At 50.9% G+C, this 23,668-nt stretch overlaps 2 protein-coding genes across 9 annotated transcripts in view; one reads left to right on the top strand and one right to left on the bottom strand.

Moving 5' to 3' along the window:
* Positions 1–23,668, bottom strand: part of RASSF4 (Ras association domain family member 4) — a 34,195-nt gene that overhangs the window by 6,474 nt on the left and 4,053 nt on the right. For 4 of the 8 annotated variants that reach the window (XM_081560445.1, XM_081560473.1, XM_081560453.1 and 1 more), the window contains exons 2-6: positions 16,859–16,952; positions 14,405–14,480; positions 5,171–5,304; positions 3,713–3,804; positions 2,640–2,797 (exon numbers count right to left, since the gene is read on the bottom strand). In XM_081560445.1, coding sequence (XP_081416571.1) covers positions 2,640–2,797; positions 3,713–3,804; positions 5,171–5,304; positions 14,405–14,480; positions 16,859–16,920 — 522 coding nt within the window. In that variant the 5' untranslated portion in view covers positions 16,921–16,952. Of the gene's footprint in view, positions 1–2,639; positions 2,798–3,712; positions 3,805–5,170; positions 5,305–14,404; positions 14,481–16,858; positions 16,956–19,049; positions 19,241–23,355; positions 23,475–23,668 lie in introns of those variants that run through there. The other 4 variants (XM_081560436.1, XM_081560464.1, XM_081560427.1 and 1 more) reach the window with 2 other exon arrangements.
* On the top strand, positions 8,079–9,545 carry DEPP1 (DEPP autophagy regulator 1). Its single transcript, XM_081560530.1, has 2 exons — positions 8,079–8,290; positions 8,860–9,545. The coding sequence occupies exon 2, from the start codon at positions 8,887–8,889 to the stop codon at positions 9,511–9,513; it is 627 nt and encodes a 208-aa protein (XP_081416656.1). The 5' UTR covers positions 8,079–8,290; positions 8,860–8,886; the 3' UTR covers positions 9,514–9,545.

Here is a 23,668-nt window from a genome sequence, read left to right as displayed (position 1 = left end):
CATAGATCACGCTTGAGTCTGACAGGCGAAGCATTGAAAACAGGTACCAAATTTACTCACTCTGGAAATCAAGCCAACATTACTGTGAGTAAGAACTGTTTTAGAAAATAATTAAGTGGAGCAATCGTGTACAGTTCTAAGAAATAAAACCTGGAATAACAACTCCAGGAAGTTAATTCTATGAATTTATCATTGTTATTATTTTTTAATTGTTGCCTGTGACTCAAGTACTTTGTTACCTAATTTCTAAGGACGCGGATTCTGAACGCATGTGGAGTGAGGAGAAAAAGAAGGAGCCCCTTGCTCCTCCAGGAGATGTGAATCAACTGTCCAACATGCCTAAGACACTAGTTCATGTCCTAGAAGGTACCCAGTTGGCCTGGAAGGATGGATCCACATTTGGCAGATAAATCTGTGACTTGGGGAAAAGCCAGCCTGACTGGGACCTGACTGGCTAGTGTGTCGAGTGTAGGACTGGCTGGCTAAGAAGCCCTTCTTGTCGGGATGGCACCAAGGGATGTGAAAGGCTGTGATGAAGGCCCTGACTGTTCACTTCGGTTCATTTCAAAGGCTACAGAGTGTTCACACTTCTCCATGTCTCTGTGACATTTGCAATGACTAATGTAAGGTTTAAAGTGCCCAACACACCTCTTAGAGGATACTGAAGATAAAGCCCATGATTCAGTACCTTGAGTCATAAAAACCTCCTTTTTTTTTTTCTTTTTTTTAGGAATGTAGAATTAGAACGAGCCTAAATCCATGCAAAGAATTTTTCTAAATTTTCAAATAATCCCTTAAAATAGCATATCAATATTTATTCAAATATTAGCAAACGGTGCTTACTTAACAATTTGAAGACTAAACCCCTTTGGAACAGTATTTAAAGAATATCCAAGTCAGGGACTTCCCTGGCAGTCCAGGGGTTAAGACTTTGCCTTCCAATGCAGGGGGCTGGGTTTGACCCCTGGGCAGGGAGCTAAGATTCCACAAGCCTTGTGGCCAAAAAACACCAAACATAAAACAGAAGCAATATGGCAACAAATTCAATAAGGACTTTAAAAATGGTCCACGTGAAAAAAAAAAAAAGAATATCCAAGTTAGATGGCTGGTCCTTTGGCTAATCCAGACATCTTTAATCTCTGTTTAACTTCAGCCCTGCCTCCCCCTTCCCCTCCCCCTCTGAGGAAACTACTCAAATACTTCTGATTTCCCTAGATTTGGGCTTCCCTGGTGGCTCAGATGGTAAAGAACCTGCCTGCAGTGCAGGAGACCAGGGTTCAATCCCTGAGCCAGGAAGATCTCTTGGAGAAGGGAATGGCTACCCACTCCAGTGTTCTTGCCTGGTAAATCACATGGACAGAGAAGCCTGGCAGGGTATAGTCCATGGGGTCACAAAGAGTCGGACATGACTGAGTGATTGACACACTCACCCTCCTAGATTTAGTGAAGATAACCTATGCAAACCTAGTGTGGAGTGGAGGGAGGTCCTGATGATGGAGCAGGGTCCCTTCAGCCTGCCTTGTTGAATTCTTCACCCCCAAGTGCAGGGTACTCCAAGAGTGGTTTGAATGGCTCTGAGCAGACCTCACCTATGCGACTGTGCTTCAGATCTGACCTGAGACCTCCCTTTGCCCAGCTCCCCCCATCCCGTGAGTCACCCACCACCTATCAGGAAGGGCAGCTGCTGAGCCTGGAAACCCCGGCTTCCAGCTTCCCAGCACTGCAGGATGTGTTCTATGACAGGACGCTCCATTCAGGGCCTCACCCACACTGCCATGTGTGCCATTTATAGTAACAATCCAGTTCTCCTTTTTACAGTTGGGTTTGTTTATGGAATGATGTCATCAGGGGAAGGAGATCTTTTTTTCCTGAGGTCAGTACAATACATACTTGGACAAAAGGCTTGGACAAAAGGCTAAGTGCTGGGAATCAGGAGCTGTGCGAGTTCTCTGGGACCCATCACACAGGCTCCGGGGCACACCTCGACCTAGCTGGTTTAATCTACCAAGTGACAATGACAGTAGGGGACATGACATTCCCATGAAACAATGAACTGACCTTGGGTAGAAACCTTATAGAAAATTGACTTGTTAAAGACAAATTTAGCATCACTCTCCAAATATCCATGCAGTTTGTGAGAATGAATTGACAGTGACCGTCTGATGGAAAAAATACAGGCTTTGTGGTCATGAACTGAAATGTTATTTGGGGCAAGACAATTGTCCCCCTGAGCCTGTTTCTCCATCAGGACATAGGCACAGCCTCACCTGTATACCAGGGCTGTGAATGCATGCTAAGTCGCTTCAGTTGTGTCTGATTCTTTGCGACCCCTTGGACTGTAGTCCACCAGGCTTCTCTGTCCATGGGATTTCCCAGGCAAGAATACTGGAGTGGGCTACCAAGCTCTCCTCCAGGGGATATTCCTGACCCAGGGATCCAGCCTGCATCTCTTACATCTTCTGCACTGGCAGGTGGATTCTTTACCACTAGCACCACCTGGGAAGCCCACCAGGGCTGAATTCAGGGGTGACCATCAAGGGGCCCCCACTACAGAAGGTCCAAGGACTGCCTGGTGCTTGGGGCTGGTTCCCTATGCCTCAGCTTCAGGGCCCAGGGGAGAGGCCAGACTGGGACATCACCTTGTGGTTGTAAAAGTGCCCGTTGATGGAGAAGCGGTGTCGTCGGATCCTCTGGGCCTCACCGGGCGCTCTGCTCCTGGGGCGCCTCTGGATCACACAGGCTGCGTCGCTCTTGGTCCGCATCAGCTGTGGGGTCTCCTCGTCCTCCTCCACTGGCTCTGTGGCGAGAAATGGACAAGGGGGTCAGGCTCAGGGCAGGGGGGTGCAGCAGTGACAGAATAGCCTGTGTGGTCGTGCTGCGTGTGGAGTGTGGCTCCCTGGCACACTGGGCTGCAGGAGACAGCAGTGTGAACGCTGTCCCTGTGATAGATGCTGGGGTACAGTCAATGTGATACCCATTTTGCAGACAGGAAAGGTGACCCCAGACAGGATAACCTGTGTCACCATGCCGCATGGCCATAGCCTCTGGGCCTCCAACTCCAGGAACCCAGAGCAGGACGTTGACAGCCCCAGCCCTGTCCTCTGGGACAAGCCCTTCACTGAGTCCAAGAGGAGGGTGCAGAGAGGACAGACACCCAGGTATGGATCCTGGCAGGTGGGGAAGAGGTCCCAGAGGCCTTCAGGGCCAGGTAAGAGCTGTGTTCTTTGCAGACGTTCTTTTCAGAAGGCAGCACGTTGCAGGACTCAGACAACCACATCACCTCTGGAAGCCTCCGCTTCCTTGTCCTTGGTGAGGAGTCAATAAGAACCCCTTGGGTTGAGGAGAGATTTAGCAGGGTCTGGGCTTCCCTGGTGGCTCATCGGTAAAGAATCTGCCTGCGGTGCAGGAATTGCAGGAGATGTGGGTTTCAGCCCTGGGTCAGGAAGATCCCCTGGAGAAGGGAATGGCAACCCACTCCAGTATTCTTGCCTGGAGAATTCCATGGACAAAGGAGCCTGGCGGGCTACAGTCCATAGTGTCACAAAGAGTCGAACATGACCAAAACAACTTAGCACACACGGTCTTGAAGGCAAACGAAGCCACTCCTTGCTTCTCCACAAAGTTGATCTCCAGAGATGGCAGTCATGAGCCAGCCTCCCCACCATCCCAGATGAGTGAGACCCGGTCCTGGGCTGCTCGAGGCCCCACCGACCTGAGCTGTCTCTGGAACTCTCCTCCCGGGGCCCAGCCTGAGTGCTGGGTTCCTGGGCAGTGACTCTGCCATCTTGAACAGGTGGCTCCTTCCTGAAAAGAGACAGTCATGGTGCTCAGAGGGCTGCTGGCAGAGAAAGGTAGCTCTGATCAAAGAAAAGGAGGCTGGCGGCCTGTGTGGACCAGACACAGGCCAGAAGCAGAACAGGCTGAGTTGAGGCCAGGATTTCACACATGGTCAATGTAAAAGATAAAAAGAAAAGCAAAAGATTGCCAATGTCTGCTGGAAGGAGAGGGAGTCTGCCCTGCAGACCTGAGTGGCCTGTCCTAGGCCCTGGGGTGCGGACACAGGGACACACACAGTACCCATGCTGCGTGCCAGGCTGAGGCAGTTGGCTTCTGTGGCCACGTGCCGAGTGGGCTTTCTGAGCTGCCGTCTGGCCTGGGGGAGTCTGGCAGCAGCATCCTTGAGGGGGCTAACCTCCAGGCCTCTGAGAAAGGTGGACTCCAAGCCAGGGTAGCCAGTGTTGGACTGGAGGAGGGATGGGCGTAATGGGAAGTAGCCACACCGAGAAAGGGAACCTGGGAGGAGTAGACAGAGGAGCCAAGCCAGCACTGAGGAGCCTCTGAGGGTCCTTTGAGACTGCTCGTGTGACCACTTTTACCCTCCTTTCTAAGGAGCCCATCCAAACTTGAAGCTCTAAAGCTCAAAATCAACTATGAGTGACTAGGGATACCTGGAGATGCACTAGGGGCCTCAACGTGCAAAGGGCCGTGAGAGCAGCAACTTTACTTGAATTTTTGAAGGGGAAAATGTTTTGAATTTCCAACTCTTAGAAGGATTTATTACATGTAGAAGCAAGCAAAACTCAGCAACTTACTGCCCGTCTTTGGGTGTGAAGTAGGAAGAGGCAAATGTCTGTTAAGACAGGTAGAAAACCATTTTATCCTGATCAAAATGTTCTTAATATATTCAAATAAATCTGATATAAAATTCTGATAAATTTGTAAAAATAAATTCTGATATTGAAATAAAAGCAGAACTGCTGGAGGCTAAACCTGTGTGTTTAAGGACAGAACAGGAGATGCTGAGAGGCTTGGCTTGCAGATGGTGCTGGGGGGCCTCTTTCTCTTACAGACAAGGAATGTTTGAGACGCACAAGTGGAGGTGAGAGCAGCGTGGATCGCTCTCCAGGAGTTGAGGGTGACTTGGTTGTCATGGAGAAGAACCACTTGGGAGTGAGGCTTCAGGTTGGCAGCTGAGGTCCTGGGCTGAGGCAGTCAAGGGGTGACAGGAGTGACCGGGTTGAGGGTGGGTTACCCTCCCACCTCCCGCCCCAAACAGAAATGGGGCTTTCACGCAGAGGCAGAGATCAACCTCCCACCCGCACACTCCAAGCAGTACTTTCAGGTTGTCATGGAGACCACCTGGCCCCACCCCACCCAGCGAGGCACTCACGAATGGCAGCTGGACTGTCCGGTTGTCCAGGAGAGGTGCACACGCTCCCTGTCGTCCTGTATCTGGAGCCGGATGGGCCGCTTCAGTCCCCAGGAGATGTTGAGGAGCCCCTCGATGATCAGAGCCCCTTCTTCCTGTGGGGACCCACACGCTCAGCCTCTCCTCTCAGAGCAGCCGCACTCAGGGGTCACTGACCACCCTCACATCCGCCTCAGAAGTCAGCCCCCGCCCATGGGACTCCCCTGTGCACTCAGGCCCCCAAATGCAGCCTCTCGTCCCTGGGGTCCTGTCTTCCTCTAGGGGAAGGCCTGCGAACTTCTCTGTGCTCTGAGGCACGAGGCCTGGGCTGGAGAGGAAGCCTGAGGCGTGCCCTTCCACCGCTCAGTTGCAGGGGCTGGGACAGGGCGCTGAGTCAGGTGTCCCACAGGAACGCAGCTGCTATCCGGCAGGCACGTCCACATAGTGGCAAGGAAACACATCCCAGGGAAGCACAGCTGTGTAGACACAGGTGCAACACAGGGCGGCTCTCCGCCCAGCAATGCGCCTGCTCAGGGGGCCCACGGTCACCTGGTCCTACTGGGAATGTGCCAAGGGTGCTGGATCCCATGCCCACTAGAGCTGAGCAGGACCAGCATAGTCTCCACCCCCAGATTTCCAAGCTGGCCTCTTTCCCGAGGGCCAGTCTTGCCTTCCTCACCACCTGGGATATGGCCAGTCCCACATCTCACCAGTGGCACACACACTTAGAGTATCTACTACAGCTCCCAGCCTGCGTCCCTGACCAGCCCTAATTCTCCAAGGTCTGCAGATGGCACGGCCACTCACCTGCTGCCAAACCCTGAGGTCCTAATCAACAGAGTCCTCCAGAAGCACTCTCAGCCAGCTCCCACTTGCTCCCCTTGGGTCCTTGATTCTGTTTCTTGACCAATTTCAGGCTTCTGTCTGCACACAACCACCTCCAACTTCCCTGTGCCAAGCTAATCAAGCGCACGTGTGCTCCTGGCCAGGCTGCTTTGTCTGTACCCTCAGAGCACCTGCCAGAAACCTTCTCAGCCTCACCCTTCAGCAGAGTCGGGTCTCCCCAGCTACATGCTCCTAATCTGCTCTGATACTGGTCTTTCAGCAATAAACTTAAAACATCATTCTCCCAGTGCTATCTCAAGCACCATTTTATTATAGATTCATCAACACCATTTCTTTCTCCTTGTTAGCACTGAAAACTGTGAGAACAGGGAACTTGTGGGAGTTTTCATATTCCTGGCAACACTTATAGGGGTGTCCTGTAGTATTGATTTCATGGTTAGTTAGTAATAGTTTAGAAACACCCTGCCATCCACAAAGAAAATAGTTCTCTTCTGTTCAAGGTTATCAAAAATACACATAGCTTTCTGGAATGGCCTTGCATCATTTGCTAAAAAGAAAACAAATAGCAACAACAACAAAAGAAACACCCAGAGCCACTGATAACCACTGATGCTACACAGGCACAAATCCGTAACTATCACTGTAAAGACTGCTGCTGCTAAGTCTCTTCAGTCATGTCCAACTCTGTGCAACCCCATAGATGGCAGCCCACCAGGCTCCCCCGTCCCTGGGATTCTCCAGGCAAGACCACTGGAGAGGGTTGCCATTTCTTTCTCCAATGCATGAAAGTAAAAAGTGAAAGCGAAGTTGCTCAGTCGTGTCCGATTCTTAGCGACCCATGGACTGCAGCCCACCAGGCTCCTCTGTCCATGGGATTCTCCAGGCAAGAGTACTGGAGTGGCTTGCCATTGCCTTCTCCGAAAGTAAAGACTAGATGGGCTTGCCATTGCCTTCTCCGAAAGTAAAGACTAGATGGATTCAATGAGTTAAAGGTCATGTGAGGATAGTAAGAAAACCCAAAGTGGGTGGTGAAGGAGGTCCCTCTCCTCTGCTGTGGGGAAGCTTCCCCAGAGCAAGCCCCCACCTCTTTCTTCACGGTGGGGTCCCCAGAGCCATCTTTGAAGGCCTGACCTCAGCATGTCCAGCCTCATGGACCCCACCCCAGCCTTGCCCCAGAGCATCAGCTGGTCTGCAGCTGTGTTTTTCTTCATGTTCCTCCACCCAGAGTCCACTGTGGGGCGGGTATCTATGGATAAACATGTCTGCAAGTGGACATGAGATGTTCCTGGTGGAGCGGAGGCTCTCTCCAGCAGTGTGTCAACATCTGACAGTGGTGTCTGAAGCCAAGTCTGAAAGCCAAGACCTGAACCGCATTTTGGGTGAAGGACATAACGACTCGTTCATTGCTATGTTCTCTGTACCCAGAATAGTCACTGGTGCAGAATAGTACTAGTTACATACCCAGGAACAAATACACGAGTCAGTTCTCATCGGACAGCTCCTTATCTGTGAAATGGCAAGACCAAGACCCTGAAGGCTGCCTCTGGTCCCAGAGGAAGGTGGGCATAGCCCAAGTCTCAGCAAGCCCAGGAAGCCCGGCCTTGGCCACCTCCAGGCTGAATTCTGCATCGCTGTGTCTGATGGGGTCCCCTGCAGGTGCAGGCCTGGGGCTCAGCCAGAGCCAGCACTGGGCCAGAGTGATGTGGGGTGTCCGGGTGCTGGTGTAAGATGTATCAAAGAACGCTTCCAGGTGGAGATGGCAGAGCCTAGGGCAGCTGTGGAAGTCCAGTGGAGGCCCCTGCCCCTCCCAGTGCCCTGAGATGGCCAGGAGCTGTGGCTACCCCACCCCTGCCTTGCGGAGTAAACATTCCCAGAACCTCCCACGGGCACAAACACTTGCTCCGAGCTGGCAGCTGGGCCAGACCCCGCCCACCAAGCTGTTTTCCTCTGAGAGCCTTCCTGAGCACTGCTATTTTTGGCCCCGTGTGACAGTAATTGATTGCTGGTGGAAAGGTATAAAAGCAGCGGCCAGGCCCCGAGGTTTGCCAGATAGCTCAGGGAGCCTTTCACTCTGGACAGCAGCACAGTGGACAGAGGCCTGGCACATCGTCCTCGTTGTCCTCGCAGCAATCCGGCTCCAGACACCGGCTCCAACTCCTCGACCCTGAGCCCTCGGCCCTGAGTTTCCTGGGTGCTTCCTGAGGACTTCCTTACTCATCCATCTCCCCTGCTACCCACAAACCTCTTCAGCTACAGGTAAGGGAGGGCTACTACTCTCTGGTTTGAGATAAAACAAAAACGCATTGGGTATGTTTGAGGGCAGTTCTCAGTATGGGATGTGCACTGCCTCACTGCGGGTTAGCGGCCAGGATGCAGCTAACAGTGGTGACAGCAGCTGCAGAGGGGCTTTATATTCATAGAGGCATTTCACCTGAGGGAAACGTTCCATATGTTTTCCCAACACCCTTGAGAGGTGTATTTATAACCCTATTTTATGGAGAAGTGGAGGCTTGGAGAGGTGACTTTGCCAAAGAACCCTGGGTCAGGAACGGCTGAGTTTAGTTTTAAACCCAGGTTTCCTCTGACTCCAGTCCATGAGGCTGAGTTCTCTGATTTGTACAGGTTCTTGAACCACAGTAATGATAGATTCTTAAGTACTATTAGCAGAAAGAGCCCAGGAGTTCGAGCCTGGTCTTGGATCTGCAGACTTTAACCTGCTCTCAGGCCTCTGATTCACCCAGGTGACCTCAGATGGGGGAGGGGACACAGGAGGGGTGTCAGGATGCTCAGCAGTCCCTCACCCCGAGTCCTCTGTCAACCAACAGGTTGCTGCCTCCCTGTCACCGGCAGCCATGAGGTCCCGGCTTTTGCTTTCTGTGGCCCTCCTGCCCACAATTCGGGAGACCTCAGAAGAGATGCTACCTGGAGGGGCTGGAGAGGAACCCCCGGCCTCCCCCAGCCTGGATGACTATGTGAGGTCCATTTGTCAGTTGGCACAGCCCACCTCAGTGCTGGATGAGGCTGCAGCCAGGGTGCGAACCAGCAGACCCCACCGGCAAGCCCTTTCCTGTGCGAAGAGCTGCCCCACTGGGTCTCTACAGGACATCACCACTCGCTTCACTGGCCAGCAGCCCTCCCTGCCTGGAACTGGCACTGTGGACCCCCTGGACTGGCTCTTTGGGGAGTCTCAGGAGAAGCAGCCAAGTAGAAGGGATGTGCCAAGGAGGACTGGACCCTCCGCTGATCCCTGGGCTTCTCACAGACAGACGGACAGTGGCAAGGCCTCAGGGACCCCCAGAGGGAGGCTGAGTGATGCCAAGGCTCCAGGGAACTCTCTACAGAGAACGTCGAGGGACTGGCACCAGTGCTCCCAGGCTTCTGGGCAACCTGGACAGGATGCGGGCTCCCCCACAAGCCCCCGCCACAGCAGCATCCTCAGAACTCTTTATTTGCACCTCCCGGTGATCCATGAACTCTGACACCTCCCCAATAAAGACTTCTGTAAATAGCACACAGGTCTGTGTCTCCTCCACACCTCCCCTTCCTATCCACCCGCCCCAATCCAGGTGGGCACTGCCCGTGGCAGGTCTCTGGAAGGGAACCACCGCTCTGCAGGGGCTCCCTGCTTTGGCAAGTCCTAGTGAGACCCCTTCTTTGAATAACAGCCTATCCCACTTGTGGTTCTCCTAACTGGCTTATCACCTTTGGCAAGTTATTTAACACGTCTGTTCCTCAGTTTTCTTCTGGGTAAGCTGTGATTAATGAGACCTGCCTCCTAGGTTGTGCTAAAACCCTCACACATTCGGGGGCGAGCCGACACGTGGAACAGCTGCTGCCTCTCTGGTGGCCTCACAGGTGGGCAACAAGGAAGGTTGGGGGAGAAGAGAAACGAAGGTCTCAGCCCCCAGTGGTTTCAGAGCCCAGCCCTGGGCACTCCCAAGTCCCCCCACGGGGCCCATGAGCAAACAGAGGGGCTCAGCAAATGCAGCCGCTGTGCTTCAGGGGGTCTGTCCCTGGGGCTTCCCAGGGTGCCTCAGTGGTCCCACCTCGCAAGTCCTGCTGTGGCCTCAGGAGCATTCCCCCATGCTGATGGCCAAGACAAAACCTGCACCGGTCAGCCTGCAGGGCACCGCCCACCAGACCACACGGTTCTGTCTCCCCTCATTCCCACCCCCCCACCGCCTCACCCGGGGGCCTCTCATCCGTGGGGTGAACGGCAAGGTTCAGGGACCACAGCCTCATTCCACATGTCCGTGAGTCCCTCCCAGTCCTGGGTCCCCACAGCCTGGCAAACCCCAGTTCCCAGAGGCATCTGAAGAGCAAGGGGGTGAGGATGAGGAGTAGGGGAGGGGGCGGACTGCCCTCCTCAGGGAGGGGCGGGGCATCAGAGCACTCAGCAGACACAGGCCTGAGACCTGCTGCTGGGTTCTCTTGGGCCAGGCCAGGGCTGGCTGCCCTGGGTGGGAAGGACAGAGGAGCAAAGGATAGAGCTGGGACCACGAGTGGGCTCGCGGCCTGCTTCAGTCTCCCTTACCTCCTTGCTCTCTGGACTAGCAAATTACTCTCCCTCCCTCCCTCCATCCCTCCCTCCCTTCCTCTCTTTTGCCCTTTCTTTCCTTCAACTTTAAAATATTTACAAAAATCACTTTCGACGTTTACAGTGCTTATCAGTCCTCTTTAATGTGTGTTCTCTGAGGAGGCAGAATGTAAACCATACATTAAAAAAAATTATTAGAATTACAATAATGTTAAAAGAAAATGTTTCAGACAAGTGGTTAGTTTCCTGGTCTGTAAAATTGGGACAGCAAGGCCCATCCTTCACATTCTACAGTGACTAGGGAAACAGTACAAGTGAACTCAGAGACGGAATTATGAACACTGTATACAAATTCCCAGCCGTCACTACCTGCTGTGCCTCTGGTTGGCTCAAACCTCTGGGTCCCTGACCTTCTGCAGCAAATATGTGTGGGACAGGCATTGGTTGGAACATCCTTAGGAGGTGATGAGGAGGGCTGACCTACTGGGCGGGTGTGTGGCTGGTGACGGGATGTGCTGGGCTCACTGGGCCAGCCTCAGAGTGAAGCAAGGGAAACTAGGATGACGTTGCTAATCCCGCAAGCTCAGAAATCACACTGCTGCATTTGGGGAGATCAGACAGGGCCAAGGAGAGCCCTGGGCTCTGGACTTCTCTGTCTATTTCCTGGATATAAAAGAAGCTAAAGGCTCCTTCAGAAGGTACCCCCTAAAAAGGAAAAAAAAGAATAAAGGTCTGGGGGAAGTGGTCTCCAGTAGTGTCCCAAGCTCCTGAGGACAGAACAGAAAGTGCTCGTGGCGAGGCCCTCTTGAGCAGACTCATTCTTCTCCCACCCACCACCGAGACAGGGAAGGGAACCAAATGCCCCTTTCACCTGGAGAGGCAGACTGGAAAGCACTCAGCAACTCCCAGGGAACACGGGCCTAGTACTCACCAGGGGCCGGTGGTCTGTCAACCCATCATTCCTGCCTTCAGGCCTTAGAGGAAGGGGGATCATTGTAAGAGGGAAAGGGACCCCTGGTGGAGGAAGGTCCTTCCCTTTCTTAAGCACGATGCTGTGGCTCAGGGGCTGAGGACCTATACTGGGTGTGATAGGTGCTTAGGCCACCAGGGGGAGCTCTGCGTCCATTTAGAGCTGAGCGCTGGGCAAGGTGGGAGGCTGGCTTTGGAAGTTGGCCGCACACCACACCCGGTGACCCCAGGGCCCTAAGGCCTCTAGCTCATAATGTCAGCAGTGATATAGTTGCCCACTGGCATTTCCTGGTGGTCCATTATTCTCTAGAGGCTCCAACCAGCCTGGTTAAAATGTTTTGCTATTTTTCCAAAAGGCTCAGATTGCTCCTGGTTATTCACACTTTTCATTGTAAAACAAGCAGAATTATCCTATCCTAAAGGCAAGGTTTTCAATGAAGGAAGCTAGTGCTTCAGCCTACTGAGCTGGGAATCCTTCACTCCTAGCCCTTTAAAAGCTGGGGGAAAGTTCACAGGGAAACGCTTGCTCCAGGTGTGGCCCCTGCCCATTGACACATTTTATCTCTCCAAGTTCAAGGGACTGCGGTTGAGACAGTGGAAGAGAAGGTGCCCCAACTGTAGCAGCCAAGCTGAGGTTGCTCCATGGCAGGCCCGGTGAAAACGGGTAGGGAGGTACCCGATGCTGAGCGCCCTATGCTTAGCTTGGGTATCGAGCCTGGGGAACAAAGGTAATGAACAGCTCTCTTGAGTCTCTAAGATCTGGTGAGTCATCTTCATTAGAGACCTCCAAAGCCCTCCAGAGCTTAATGCTGACCATGCTACCACTGTATTATATACTTTTCTGCTCAGGCCTTGGAGCCACACCAGTATCTTTGACTTACTTCAGTGTCATCTTGGACCAGAGACTTGAAGAGTCTCGGTTTCTTTGTTGGAAAATGGCTGCTCCTCCCTCATCAAGTTCTAGGACTACAATGAATAGAGTTGAGGCCAAGCTCCTCCTGTCTGTCCTGCCCTTGGGGCCTGCAGGGCCAGGAGAGGCCAGTCTCAGGTGGCCTTGTAGCAAGTTCTGAGGACAGCAAGTCTCTGAGGCCCAGAAGGTCTCAGGTGAGCGATCTGAGGAACTGCAGAGGCCCCGACACTGGGTGGTGGGTGAGTCACTCTGAGACGTGGTGCTCCAGGAACCAGTCATGCATTTCAGTATTAGAACTCCCTGCTTCCCAAGCCAGTGACCTGTCTCTATGGTGGCAGTCACCTCCAAACACATACACTCCCTCAGGCTGGCACACCTGGATGGTTAAAGCTGCAGAAGTTTCATGAACAGTACTTTCCAGCTCCAAGGAGATCAAGTCAGACCCGCCGACCAGCTTTAGGGTTAGAAAAATGAAACTCTCTGCCTGTGGGATGTTAACTTCCTGCCTCTGGGGAATGTCAGGAGCTCCTCTTCCTGATGCAGGGTCCTCTACTCCTCCACAGGGACTGTCCCATCACACAAACAGGGTTGGGGCTTCCCAGTCCCTCTTCCCACTCAGCTGTTCCTACAGGGGGGAATGTTCTGGGGAATCCCAAGTGCCAAGATCAAGCTCTTAGATTAGCTGTTCTCAAACTTGGCGATCACCAGAATTCCCTGGAGAACTTGTCAAAAACAGCTGGGAGGGTGAAAGAGTTTCTGATTCAGCAGGCCTGAGAAAAGGAGGGTGGGAAGAGTCTGCTGGCCCTTCTCAGACACTGATGGGCTGCAGAAAGTCCAAGAGCCAACATGATCTCAACCTTATATTCAGTCTCTCTGTCATGTCCAACTCTTTGCGACCGTATGGACTATGGCCTGCCATGTAACTCCTCTGTCCATCACATTTTCCAGGCATGAATACTGGAGTGGGTTGCCATTTCCTAGCTTAATCATGATCATGATAAGACTCCCCATTTGGCTTTTCAAATGCCCCAATATCCTGACCAGGGCTCCCCCTGAGAAAGATCTGGAAGTTCTGGATGGTGGTAAGACCAATTCTACTTAATCTGCCTGGTGAGTGGCTTCCTGAGCCTTGGCCATGCTGGTCACTCCCTGGAGTCCAGCTGGTGCCCACGGTCTATGTTCGGCTTACAGACATGCTTTGTTTAGCTCACATAGTGTTTCGAGGTTTGGAAATTCCACGTGAAATTCCAGATATCTAGCTTCTTTTGAAAAATCAGGAAGGGTTCGGGTGTCCCAATCTCATAACTCCACACAGCCACCCTGGGTTGGATCTAACAGGCAGCAGTGGCCTGCCAGTGGACTGATGTCCTCTCCAATGTCCTCTCTCACCACGCACACCCTGCCTTTCATGTTTGGACCAGCCTGGCCCTGTGAGCATCATTTGGGGAGCTCTCCTTTACTGCAAGGCTCTCCTCTTGGTTGAAAAGCAGAGAGGCTCTGCTTTTACTCCTGGATTGCTGTGAACTTGGGCAAACCAGGGCCCTGTGATGAAGGATGGGCAGAGGAAGGACTGGGCTGGGTGGAATCTCAAAGATTTCAAACACCAGAATCCTGACCTTCATTGAGACAAAAGTCCCAGAAGGAAGGAGAAGACCCACGTTGTGAAATCCATTGGCTCTGCATTCTCTCAGGGATGGTCCGACCCTCAGCACCCCTTGCAGGGACCTCAAAGGAGATAATTTGGTCCCCAGCTCAGAGAATGGGAGACCTTACAATTCATTATCCTTACTGGACACTTAAAGTGAAGGAAATATTCTTTCGCTTGGTTAACAGGTATAAAGAATTACCCTTGGTTAACAGGTATAAAGCAGTTGCCAAAAGAGACCTGCCAAAGTCTTTTTGGCAAGCCAGGATAAATGGTGACCCTATGAAAAAGAAGAGAAATGAGCCTTACCTCTCTGTGTCTTAGCTGAAAGCTTCTGCCCTCGTGGTAGCAGTTGTAGGTTTTCAGCAGGCTTAAGAGCTCTGACCTGAAAAGGTAAAGACACACATGTGATCTTGGAATGTGGCTGGGCCTTAGATAAGGCATTTGGCTTTAGTGGCCTCAGTTTCCTCATTTGTAAAACGGGCATAATGTACACACTTTGTCAACAATATATATTCCATTGAGAGGCTAGACTTTGCCATCAGACACATACCTTTTAATCTTCTAGGGAGTTTCACATACCAGCACTCCTGGAAAGTCTAAGGTGGGACTGAGAAGGAAGCAAAACTCACAGAGGGGCCCAGGTCATACTGTTGTACTACGGGTGTTTGCACAATTTCACTGCTATAGATAAGAATTCCTGACGATCTCTCTATACTTTACTTCTGAGTCACCTCCTCAGAATAAATCACTTGGGCTTGGATAATTGGCTTTTTAAAAGCTTACTTTTTCCCCCCATATGACTTCCTATGAGGATCTGGGGTGGCTGCTGTGGGGTACCACCAGAGATGTCTGTCTCTTCCTCCTCCTGACTTTCTGGACATGGTCAAGGGATGAGGGTGACAGCTCCAAGAGTAAGATCCTGAAGGCCCTAGGAAGGCTACTCTATCCAAACACTTTCTCCCCAGAATAAAGGGAAAGCCACAGCTTGTGTCTTGGCTGAGGTGTGGCAGAGAGAAAATCGCTCCAGTTTGCTGCACCCAAGCTGGGCTCTGCAGGCAGTGTGGTCCAATAGATATGAAATGAAAGCTACACACATGACTTTAAATTGTCCAGGAGCCATATCGGGCTTCCCTGGTGGTCAAGTGGTAAAGAATCTGCCTGCCTGCCTGCATGCAGGAGATGCACAGGAGAGCCGGGTTCAGTCCCTGGCTTGGGAAGACCCACTGGAGAAGAAAATGGCAATCCCCTCCAGTATTCTTGCCTGGGAAATCCCATGGACAGAGGAGTCTGGTGGGCTACAGTCCATGGGGCCCCAAAAGAGTTGGACACAACTTAGTGACTAAATCACCACAGCAGTCATATTACTAAGGAAAATAAAATAGGGGAAATTATTTTTAATAACACATTTTATTGAACCAATGTATCTAAAATATTATCATGTAATCTATGTAAAAACTATTAATGAGACTTTGTTCATTATTTTATTTTGTAAGACGTTTGCCACCTGGAGCTTCTTTTCTATTCACTACACCTTTTCAGCCATAGGCTACGTGCTTGGCAGCCACAGGTGGCTGGTAACTCCCCTGTTGGCAAGAGAGGCTCTAGAACCTCTCAGGCAGTGCTTTCACCTACACTCAAGAAATCTAGGGCCTGGATGAGCAAAACACACTCTGGTGCTATGGTGTGCAGCCCTGTGTGACATGGGATGATGGTAACTGGCAAGGTTTTACAACTTAATGGCATTAACAATGCAGGATTCAATATTGCATGTTCACTGTGCTCCTAAGTGTGTAAACACTGAATATAATTCTGTTAGAATATATATAACACATAATTAATAGTATATATATATATATGCATAACATATAATTGGGCTTTCAAGGTGGCATTAGTGGTGAAGAACCTGCCTGTCAATGCAGGAGATGTAAGAGATGGGGGTTCGATCTCTGACTGAAGCGAGTTAGAATGCACGCAACATATAATTCATCACATTAAGGTTATTATTATGACTTTTTCAAAATGATATTTAATATTGTTACATTGTTCTTATTATCAAATCTAAATAATGAAAACGATCGTGTAGGCAGCACTGTCTGTTTTTTCAGGTTCTCCAGTAGGAGGATCCTAGGGGCCAGGTCCTCAGCAAAAGCTAATGAATTTCAAGGAGACTTAGTTTGCCTTCAGGACAGCAGACAGGAGCTGCCCAAATTTAGAAAATATTTGGACTCAGGACTCGAAAAGCAAGATAAAATGAAAAAAAAAAAGGCTCTTTTCTTTAGTTCAGCAGTGAACTTGGAAAAGTTTCCCAAACAGTTTTTCTTTTTAATCATGAGACAGGCAGGGAGTAAATAAAATAAAAAGAATCAGAATTAAATCATAATGTCAATAAAATATACTTTTCCAATAAAAACTCAACACCAGTTTTGAGGGTTCCTTCCATGAACTGTTTAACACAATAAGAGTTTAGGATTGCTCTAGTTTTTAAATAAATTAAATGCCATCTCTGCAGAGTCACAGTAGGCAGTCACACTTTCCAGCTTTCCTGGGCCCTAGGAGGTGGGGGTCAAATGCATACCTTGATCCTTGATCTCCAAAGAGAAAGATTTCAAAAAGAAGCACCCCCATCACTGTCCCTGGGGCAGGCCCACCATCATATCTATTAAAAGTGCCCAGAATCCTTTCCCACAAAGGCTGCCCCTGGCAGGGGCATGACCACCAGGGATGGTAGGCATGGAGGCCCTTCTCTGCACAGTGACTTACTTCAGAATGGACTTGCTGTCGCTGATGGGCACATGAGAACTGGGGGGACAATCTTCCTTCATCTTTTCCTCTTGTCTGCAGACTTGGAAGTTACCTGCTAGGTAGACAAGGAAGAGCCCACAGACAGGTAAGCCAGGAGGGGCAACAGCCAGTGTGGGGCCAGAGCTTTGGTTCAGAGGCCTGAGACCACTTCCCTATTCCTACTTCACCTCACCTCACCCCCCATCCCCAGACACAGAGTGGCTGAAGTGTCAGACCCAGAGGACTTAATGGGACCCCACACCCACAGGTGCCAGCCCAGGCAGGGCAAGGTCAGAACTACCGATCAGCCACCTCCCCCAATCCTCTTCACAATCCCTAGGAATCAGATCAATCTCCTAAGTGTTTCAGATTATATTCTCTTTTCCTTTTAAGGACACCTTGAATGATGTCTTCTACCTCGATTGCTCCCTCAAACCTCTAAGTCACCCCGAGCCTTTCTGGTCCATGCCCAAGGATCCTGGGGTTGTTGCACCATTGCTGCCTTTGGAGTCAGCACACCTGGGCCAGCCCTCTTAGTGACAGGCTAATTGGTACCATGTTCACTACGTGCTGGAGGCTATTGAGTGTATTCTATGAATTATTTATTCCTGACAGTACTATTATGAGGTAAGGACCATCCTATACTCATTTCACGGATGGGAAAACAGGGACAGAAGTGACGTAGCTTCACCTAAGATTCCCAGTGAGTAAATGGCAAAGTCACTGATCACAAGCATCTAGCCCCTCGATTCTGGTCTTTTAGCCCCTTCTCTATACTGATCTTGACAGTGACTTAAACCCTCAGACCCTTCATTTTCTCTTTGGTGCATGAAGTAACTTCTGTCCTATAGGGTTGTTCACAGACTCGTCCATGAAACTGTCTCTTCTCATTCACAACCTGGAAATGTTTGTGGAGCTTCCCAAGCCCTCCGGGGTTCCTTTCATGGAGGGTAAATCCGCTAGAGCTTTCTCTATCCTCTTGGCATCCTGTGCATAGATTCCTACTCTTTTCTGTCTCTGCATTATTCTGGCCAAGTGCTCTCTTATCAACACCCCCTGTGCTTTGGGCTCTAAGCCAGCTTTACACACACACACACATACACATACACACACTCTAACCTCGATCCTGCTTCTGCCCCCCTTCTCCCAAGTTGCAGCTGGGAATGAGGGGTTTGGTGACCCTGGGAGGTGCACAGCCCCGGGAGAGCACACAGCATGTCTTTCACATCATGGAGCTCCTTCAACTTCTTCACACACACACACAAAACTCAACATCTGTTCACACAAACCTGGTTCAGCCACATCTTCCTGACTTGTGTGCATGCCAGTGCTACTGTGGGGCAGAGATCCCGTTCAACTGCTGTCGCATGGGTGACCTCACTGCACACTGCCCCGGGTGCTGATCCCAACTAGCGCAGCACACTCTCTCCTTGCTGGCTTGATCCTCCCACAAACAGGAAGAGCCAGCCTTCTTGTGGCCACATCAGCCCTGAGCATCGATGCTGGAGGCAGGGGATGCACAGTAGGCGTGGAGGAGGGGAATGATTTGAGGGAGGTGAGCTTCCCAGTGACATCAGAATCATCCCCTAAACTCCTCCTTTCTGCCTTGGTCTACAGTGGGGCAAACTGGCCCACAGACAGGGCAGGCTCCTAGCTGTGGCCAGGAGCCTGCCTCCGTAGGGCGCAGGACATTGGCACCGTGGGGGCCTGGAGCTGGGGGCCCCCAGCGGCATTCTCCTTCGCCTATTTCAAAATAGGGTTTCAGTTCCTCAGCACTTCAGCTCTCCTGTGGAAAAAGTGATCTGCCAGGTTCTCTTTCTGGGTACTTCCTTAAATGCTACCAACACAGAAGCTGGCTTCAGCCCAGGGCAGGGCTGAGTCTCTTAGTCAACACTGTTTCTGTTGGGTCAGTGACCCAACTGTCTTATTTTAAGCAAGCTCATAATGGGAAGGACTGGATTTACCCAGAAATAACCCGAGGAGTTTTTTTTCCCTCATGCCTTACTCTGCAGCCAGCTTCTTTCTCACTCCTCCCTACTTCCTGCTCTGTGCTCCAGCCTGCCTGAGCTGCTCTCAGGTCCCCTAACGGGTTCGAGGCTTTGTCCTCCCTTTGGGCTTTTATGGCCATTCTCTCTCAGAATCTAGCATCATCCTCATCCTAGACCCTAACCTTAGCTGTCCAGGAAGCCCTTCCCAGACCAGGCCCCCCATCGGCTCTTCTCTGGCCCAGCACCTGGGCCCCGCTCTCCGCAGGACCTGCCTCTTGCTTTGACTCTTCCAGGAGAGCAGCAGCCTGGTGTGGCAGAGATGTTGTTTTTATGCCTCATTGCTTGTTTCCAGCACAGATCACAAGACTGGATGCTGCAGGAGATCCACAAACGGCTGTTAAATTATTGAATGAGTACAGAAAGCCTCATGAGGTCCCCCAAAGTCAACTTTCCCAGAGTTGTGTATACACAGCCAGAATAAATCATGTAAAAGTCTCTAGGGGCCAGGGACGTGACTTGGCTGAGGGACACTGGTCAGTGGAGTCTGTGGGGGCTTGGGGACATATTCTTCTTCCAGCGGGGCAGCTTTTCTGGTGTTTCATGAGAAGCCAGAAATCTGGATTTTTACAGACCATAGTTCACTTTTAAAGTTGGGTGACTGTGGTGGAGACAATTACTGCCCTTGGAATGACCACGTGATAGCTCCCGTTCCCCAGCCTCTTGCAGCCATGGGGCTGTGTGACTAGCTCTGCAAATAGAAGTGTTGTCTGTCACTCCCAGGCCAGCGCATCTGGGCCGGTGTGTGACCCTGCAGCTCTCCTGCTTCCTGCTATAGTGACCCAGAAAGCCACATAACCCAGTTAGTATAGCTTCTTGATGGTCAGCTTGGGTCCCAGAGTATCTCTGGGGACCAGAGGCCTCTGCCAATCCACAACAGATGTGGATGGGGGAAGAGAAATAAATCTCTCTGTTTCAGGGATTTGGTACTGCAGGATAATCTAGTTTGTTCTGACTAACGCAGTAAATAATTCAATTAAAATGAATATACATGTCAATGTATGGCAAAAACCACTACAATATCATAACGTAATTAGCCTCCAATTAAAATAAATAAGTTAATTAAAAAATGAATATATATATATATTTTTTTTTAACTTCCCAGGTGGTGCTAGTAGTAAAGAACCAGGCTGCCAATGCAGGAGACACAAGAGATGCGAGTTTGATCCCTGGGTCGGGAAGATCCTCTGGAGGAGGGCATGGCAACCCACTCCAGTATTCTTGCCTGGAGAATCCCCATGGATAGAGGAGCCTGGTGGGCTACAGTCCATAGGGCTGCAAAGAGTTGGACACGACTGAAGCAACTTAGCACACATGCATATACATATATATATATATAAAACTTGCAGATACATGACAGTTTATAACACTTTGTGCTTTCATTCTCCCACAGCATGTGAGGACTATGCCCATTTTGCTCTATTTAGTAGGGACACTTATAAGTGGAATTCTCTTCTAAGAGAATTCTCTTATAGACAGTGATTAGTCATTAATAGAAGATGCTTCTTAAAGTGTTCTGGGCTGGGAGTTGCTAAAAACCCATATAGCTTCAGTTGCATGCTTTTTCCTCTCTGGGTCTTGATTTTTCCAGCTGTACAATGAAAATATTGATTTCCATTGAGTTAGAAATTTTCTTAGCTGTGGAACTCTTCATTCAAATGGAATATTTATGCAGATTAGATTAAAGGGGGGTGTTCTGGTTGAAGGTGAGGTAGGAGGCGGGGAGCCCCCATCCATGGCTTTGTCCATGTGTGTGCTCATTGCTAAGTTGTGTCCGACTCTTCGAGACCTTTATGGACTGTAGCCTGCTGGGCTCCTCTGTTCATGGGATTCTCCAGGCATGAATACTGGAGTGGGTTGCCATGCCCTCCTCCAGGGGATCTTCCAGCCCTGGATAATACTGTGCTGCATGACAAAGGAGATGCTCTCCACACTGGGCTTCTGGAATATGCTTTACTCTAGAGAGCCTGCTTATTTAAAGGACATGATCAACAAGCTGAGGGTCTCCAGCTGGAGTTGGGTGACATCAGTTGGGGTTGGCAGCTCAGAGGGAATCAGGAGGAAAGTGCAGAAGGATCCTAGATGACACAGAATGAAGTGAAAGGAGAAGGTGGCTTGTTGAGTAAACAGCTTATGTGTCAGGGAAAGAGAATGGAGGACACCATCCCAAGTAAGGGAAGGAGGGAAGTAAGGAAGGCTGGGGGAAGCAACAAAGCTGCTTCCAAATTGCCAGGTGAGGTCTGAACCTTACAGGGTAGGAACCAGGGGAAAACAATCTTCTCTTCTTTGAGAGAACCATCTACTGCTGTGTCCTCTGACATCCATCATGCTTATGGCCTGAAGCCAGTCTCATGGTCTCTGATTCTTACATGTCTCATCCCCCGACTCCCAAGTTGGTAACTCCGTCATCTCCTTGCTTTCCAGACCTGAGCTCTGGGGTCACTTTCAGAATTCCACTCCAAATGTCGATACTGTGTTTGTGCCTCATTTACCTGACTGGAGGTTGAGACAGTTTTCATTCCCAATGTCTTGTCCAGTTCTCAAGTGAGCTGCATGGGTACCTAAGAGGCATCCTATGGATAACTTGAATGAGAGCTTTGAGAGAGAGCAGGGACACGTGCCAAGGAAGAAAGCCAATGGAGATGTCTCTCCATTTGGAACATGTTCCTGAAACCTCCCCTTAAACACTCACTGTCCTCATGCGTTGGGCAGGACTTAATGAATCTCCACTGGAATGTTTTTCTACTTTTTATATAAAACATGATCTTATCTTTAAACAAAACCCTAGGAGAAGCCTAATACACAAATGGATTAAAGTGGGCTGCTCTGGTTGAGGATGGAGTCGGGAAGAGGATGGGCTGGCCCGCCACCCTGGCGCAGTCTGTAAAGCACAGAGTGACAGATGCAGCTGGGCAGGCCAAGCTCTGTGGCTCTGGGGAGTCCAGCTTTCTTTGTCCTAGCTGGCTCCCCTCCCCCCAGGCCCCAGGGCACACAGATCGGGCCTTCACTCTTGCTTCCCTGGCTGGAGGAGGCTCTGTCCCCAACCCAAGGACTCAGGCCTTGTCCCCAGAGGAGGGGCCCCAGGGCAGCAAGCCAGCCATGGTTACCTGCCCCAGTGAACAGGCAGTCAATTGTTTTCGCTTTCCACTTCAGTGGCTGCTCTGCCAGCCGTCAGGAGGGGCCATGAGGACAGCAGGCCAGCTGCCCGCCCTCACCATTGTCCCTGGCCTTTCGTTTGGGACAAAGGACACTGAAGGTTTTCAGCTGCCTGGTTTGGACCATCTTTCCTCTTTGGGGGTTGTGGAGTGGGTTATCACGGGAGAAGGCAGATGGCTCTTCAGGCCATCACTATAGCCCACTTCCTATGGGCCAAGGTCTGAAGCAGAAAAAGAAGGCTAATGCAGTGGTGTTTTCCTGAGGCTAAATCCACTACATTTGAAAGCCTTTTATTTCAAGATGATGTGCTGCCCACAATGCCCCCTCTTTCATAAACTTGTGGCAACAATAAATGGTCACTGTTGTCCTCGCTTGGCAGAATGGAAAATGTTATCAGTGTCCAAATTAAAATGTTCTGAGGATGTTTGTGAAATCTGAACGCTTGGTAACCTGTTTTTACATCTTATAAAATTATGACTCTGATGTTCCTCCTTGCGTGGGTGCTCAGTCGTGTTTGACTCTTTGTGACCCCACGGACTGTAGCCTACCAGTTTCTTCTTTCCATGGAGTTTTCCAGGCAAGAATACAGGAGCGGGCAGGCAGGATGCAAATTAAATATGTTAAGGACCGCGACACGATGAGCCAAAGAAAAAGGACAGGGCGTGTGGGGCATGGCTGGGAGCCTCTGAGCCCAGGCTGCTCAGACCAGAAGGAGGAAGGAGGTTCTCAAGAAAAGAGCAGGTGCTGGGACACTGCCATGCATTCCTGGGAAGCCCGAGTCCCCTGTTCTGCAGCCCAAGGCTAGAACTTTCGATGGGCCAGCAGGAAGGTGGCGAGGAAAACAATGAACCTTTAAATGGGCCCTCAAGAGCAACTGTTAGCCAGCAAATGGCAGGAATTTGGCCAAGGAAGAAGCTGTGGTGCCTGCTGGTACCAGCTGCCCCTGATAGGGGGTCTGGCCAGACACAGGCCACTCCCAAGCAACAGATTTTTGCCAAGAGAGCCAGCTGTTGGGATGCGGGTGGTGGACAGGAACACAGCAGCTGCAGCTCCCATCCCCTTTCACACTGCTATCTTGGCTCTTCCTCTCTCCTCCATCTTCACCCCCACCCTGGGCATGACCACACCCTCCCCGTTCCAGCCCTGGTGGCCGGGAAGCCCAGGGGGACACTGTGCAGTCCAGCTGGAGTCAGCAGAGCAGGAGAGGCCACTGCAGAGACACTGGCACCTCTACTCACCACCTTCTCCTGGGTCCATCCTCTGACCCTGGCTCACCTTCACTGTATCCTTTTCTCCCCCAAGTCTTGGGCTTTCACCAGCTCCCTCCCTCAGATCATCCCAACACCCAGGCTTCCATGACACCATTGCCCTTCCTCTGAAGAGCTGAACCCTCTGCACTTAGGCAGCCTGGCCCTCCTCATAAGCTTTCTGACAGCTCCCACCTGGAGGTGGTGCTACACCCAGACTCCTGCAGCCAGATCTCTGGTTTCTGTCCTTGCTTTCAAAACATGGCAACCTGGGGCAAGAAAGCACTTCCAATCCTCCTGCTGCCTCTCACACATACATACTCCCTGGCCAAAGTCCTTAC

This window comes from Giraffa tippelskirchi, chromosome 2 (assembly GCF_054371585.1).
Source record: "Giraffa tippelskirchi isolate mGirTip1 chromosome 2, T2T-mGirTip1v1.2.pri, whole genome shotgun sequence".
NCBI lineage: Eukaryota > Metazoa > Chordata > Mammalia > Artiodactyla > Giraffidae > Giraffa > Giraffa tippelskirchi.
The sequence above is the reverse complement of the archived record's forward strand: the minus strand, read 5'-3'. Positions and strand labels throughout refer to the sequence as shown.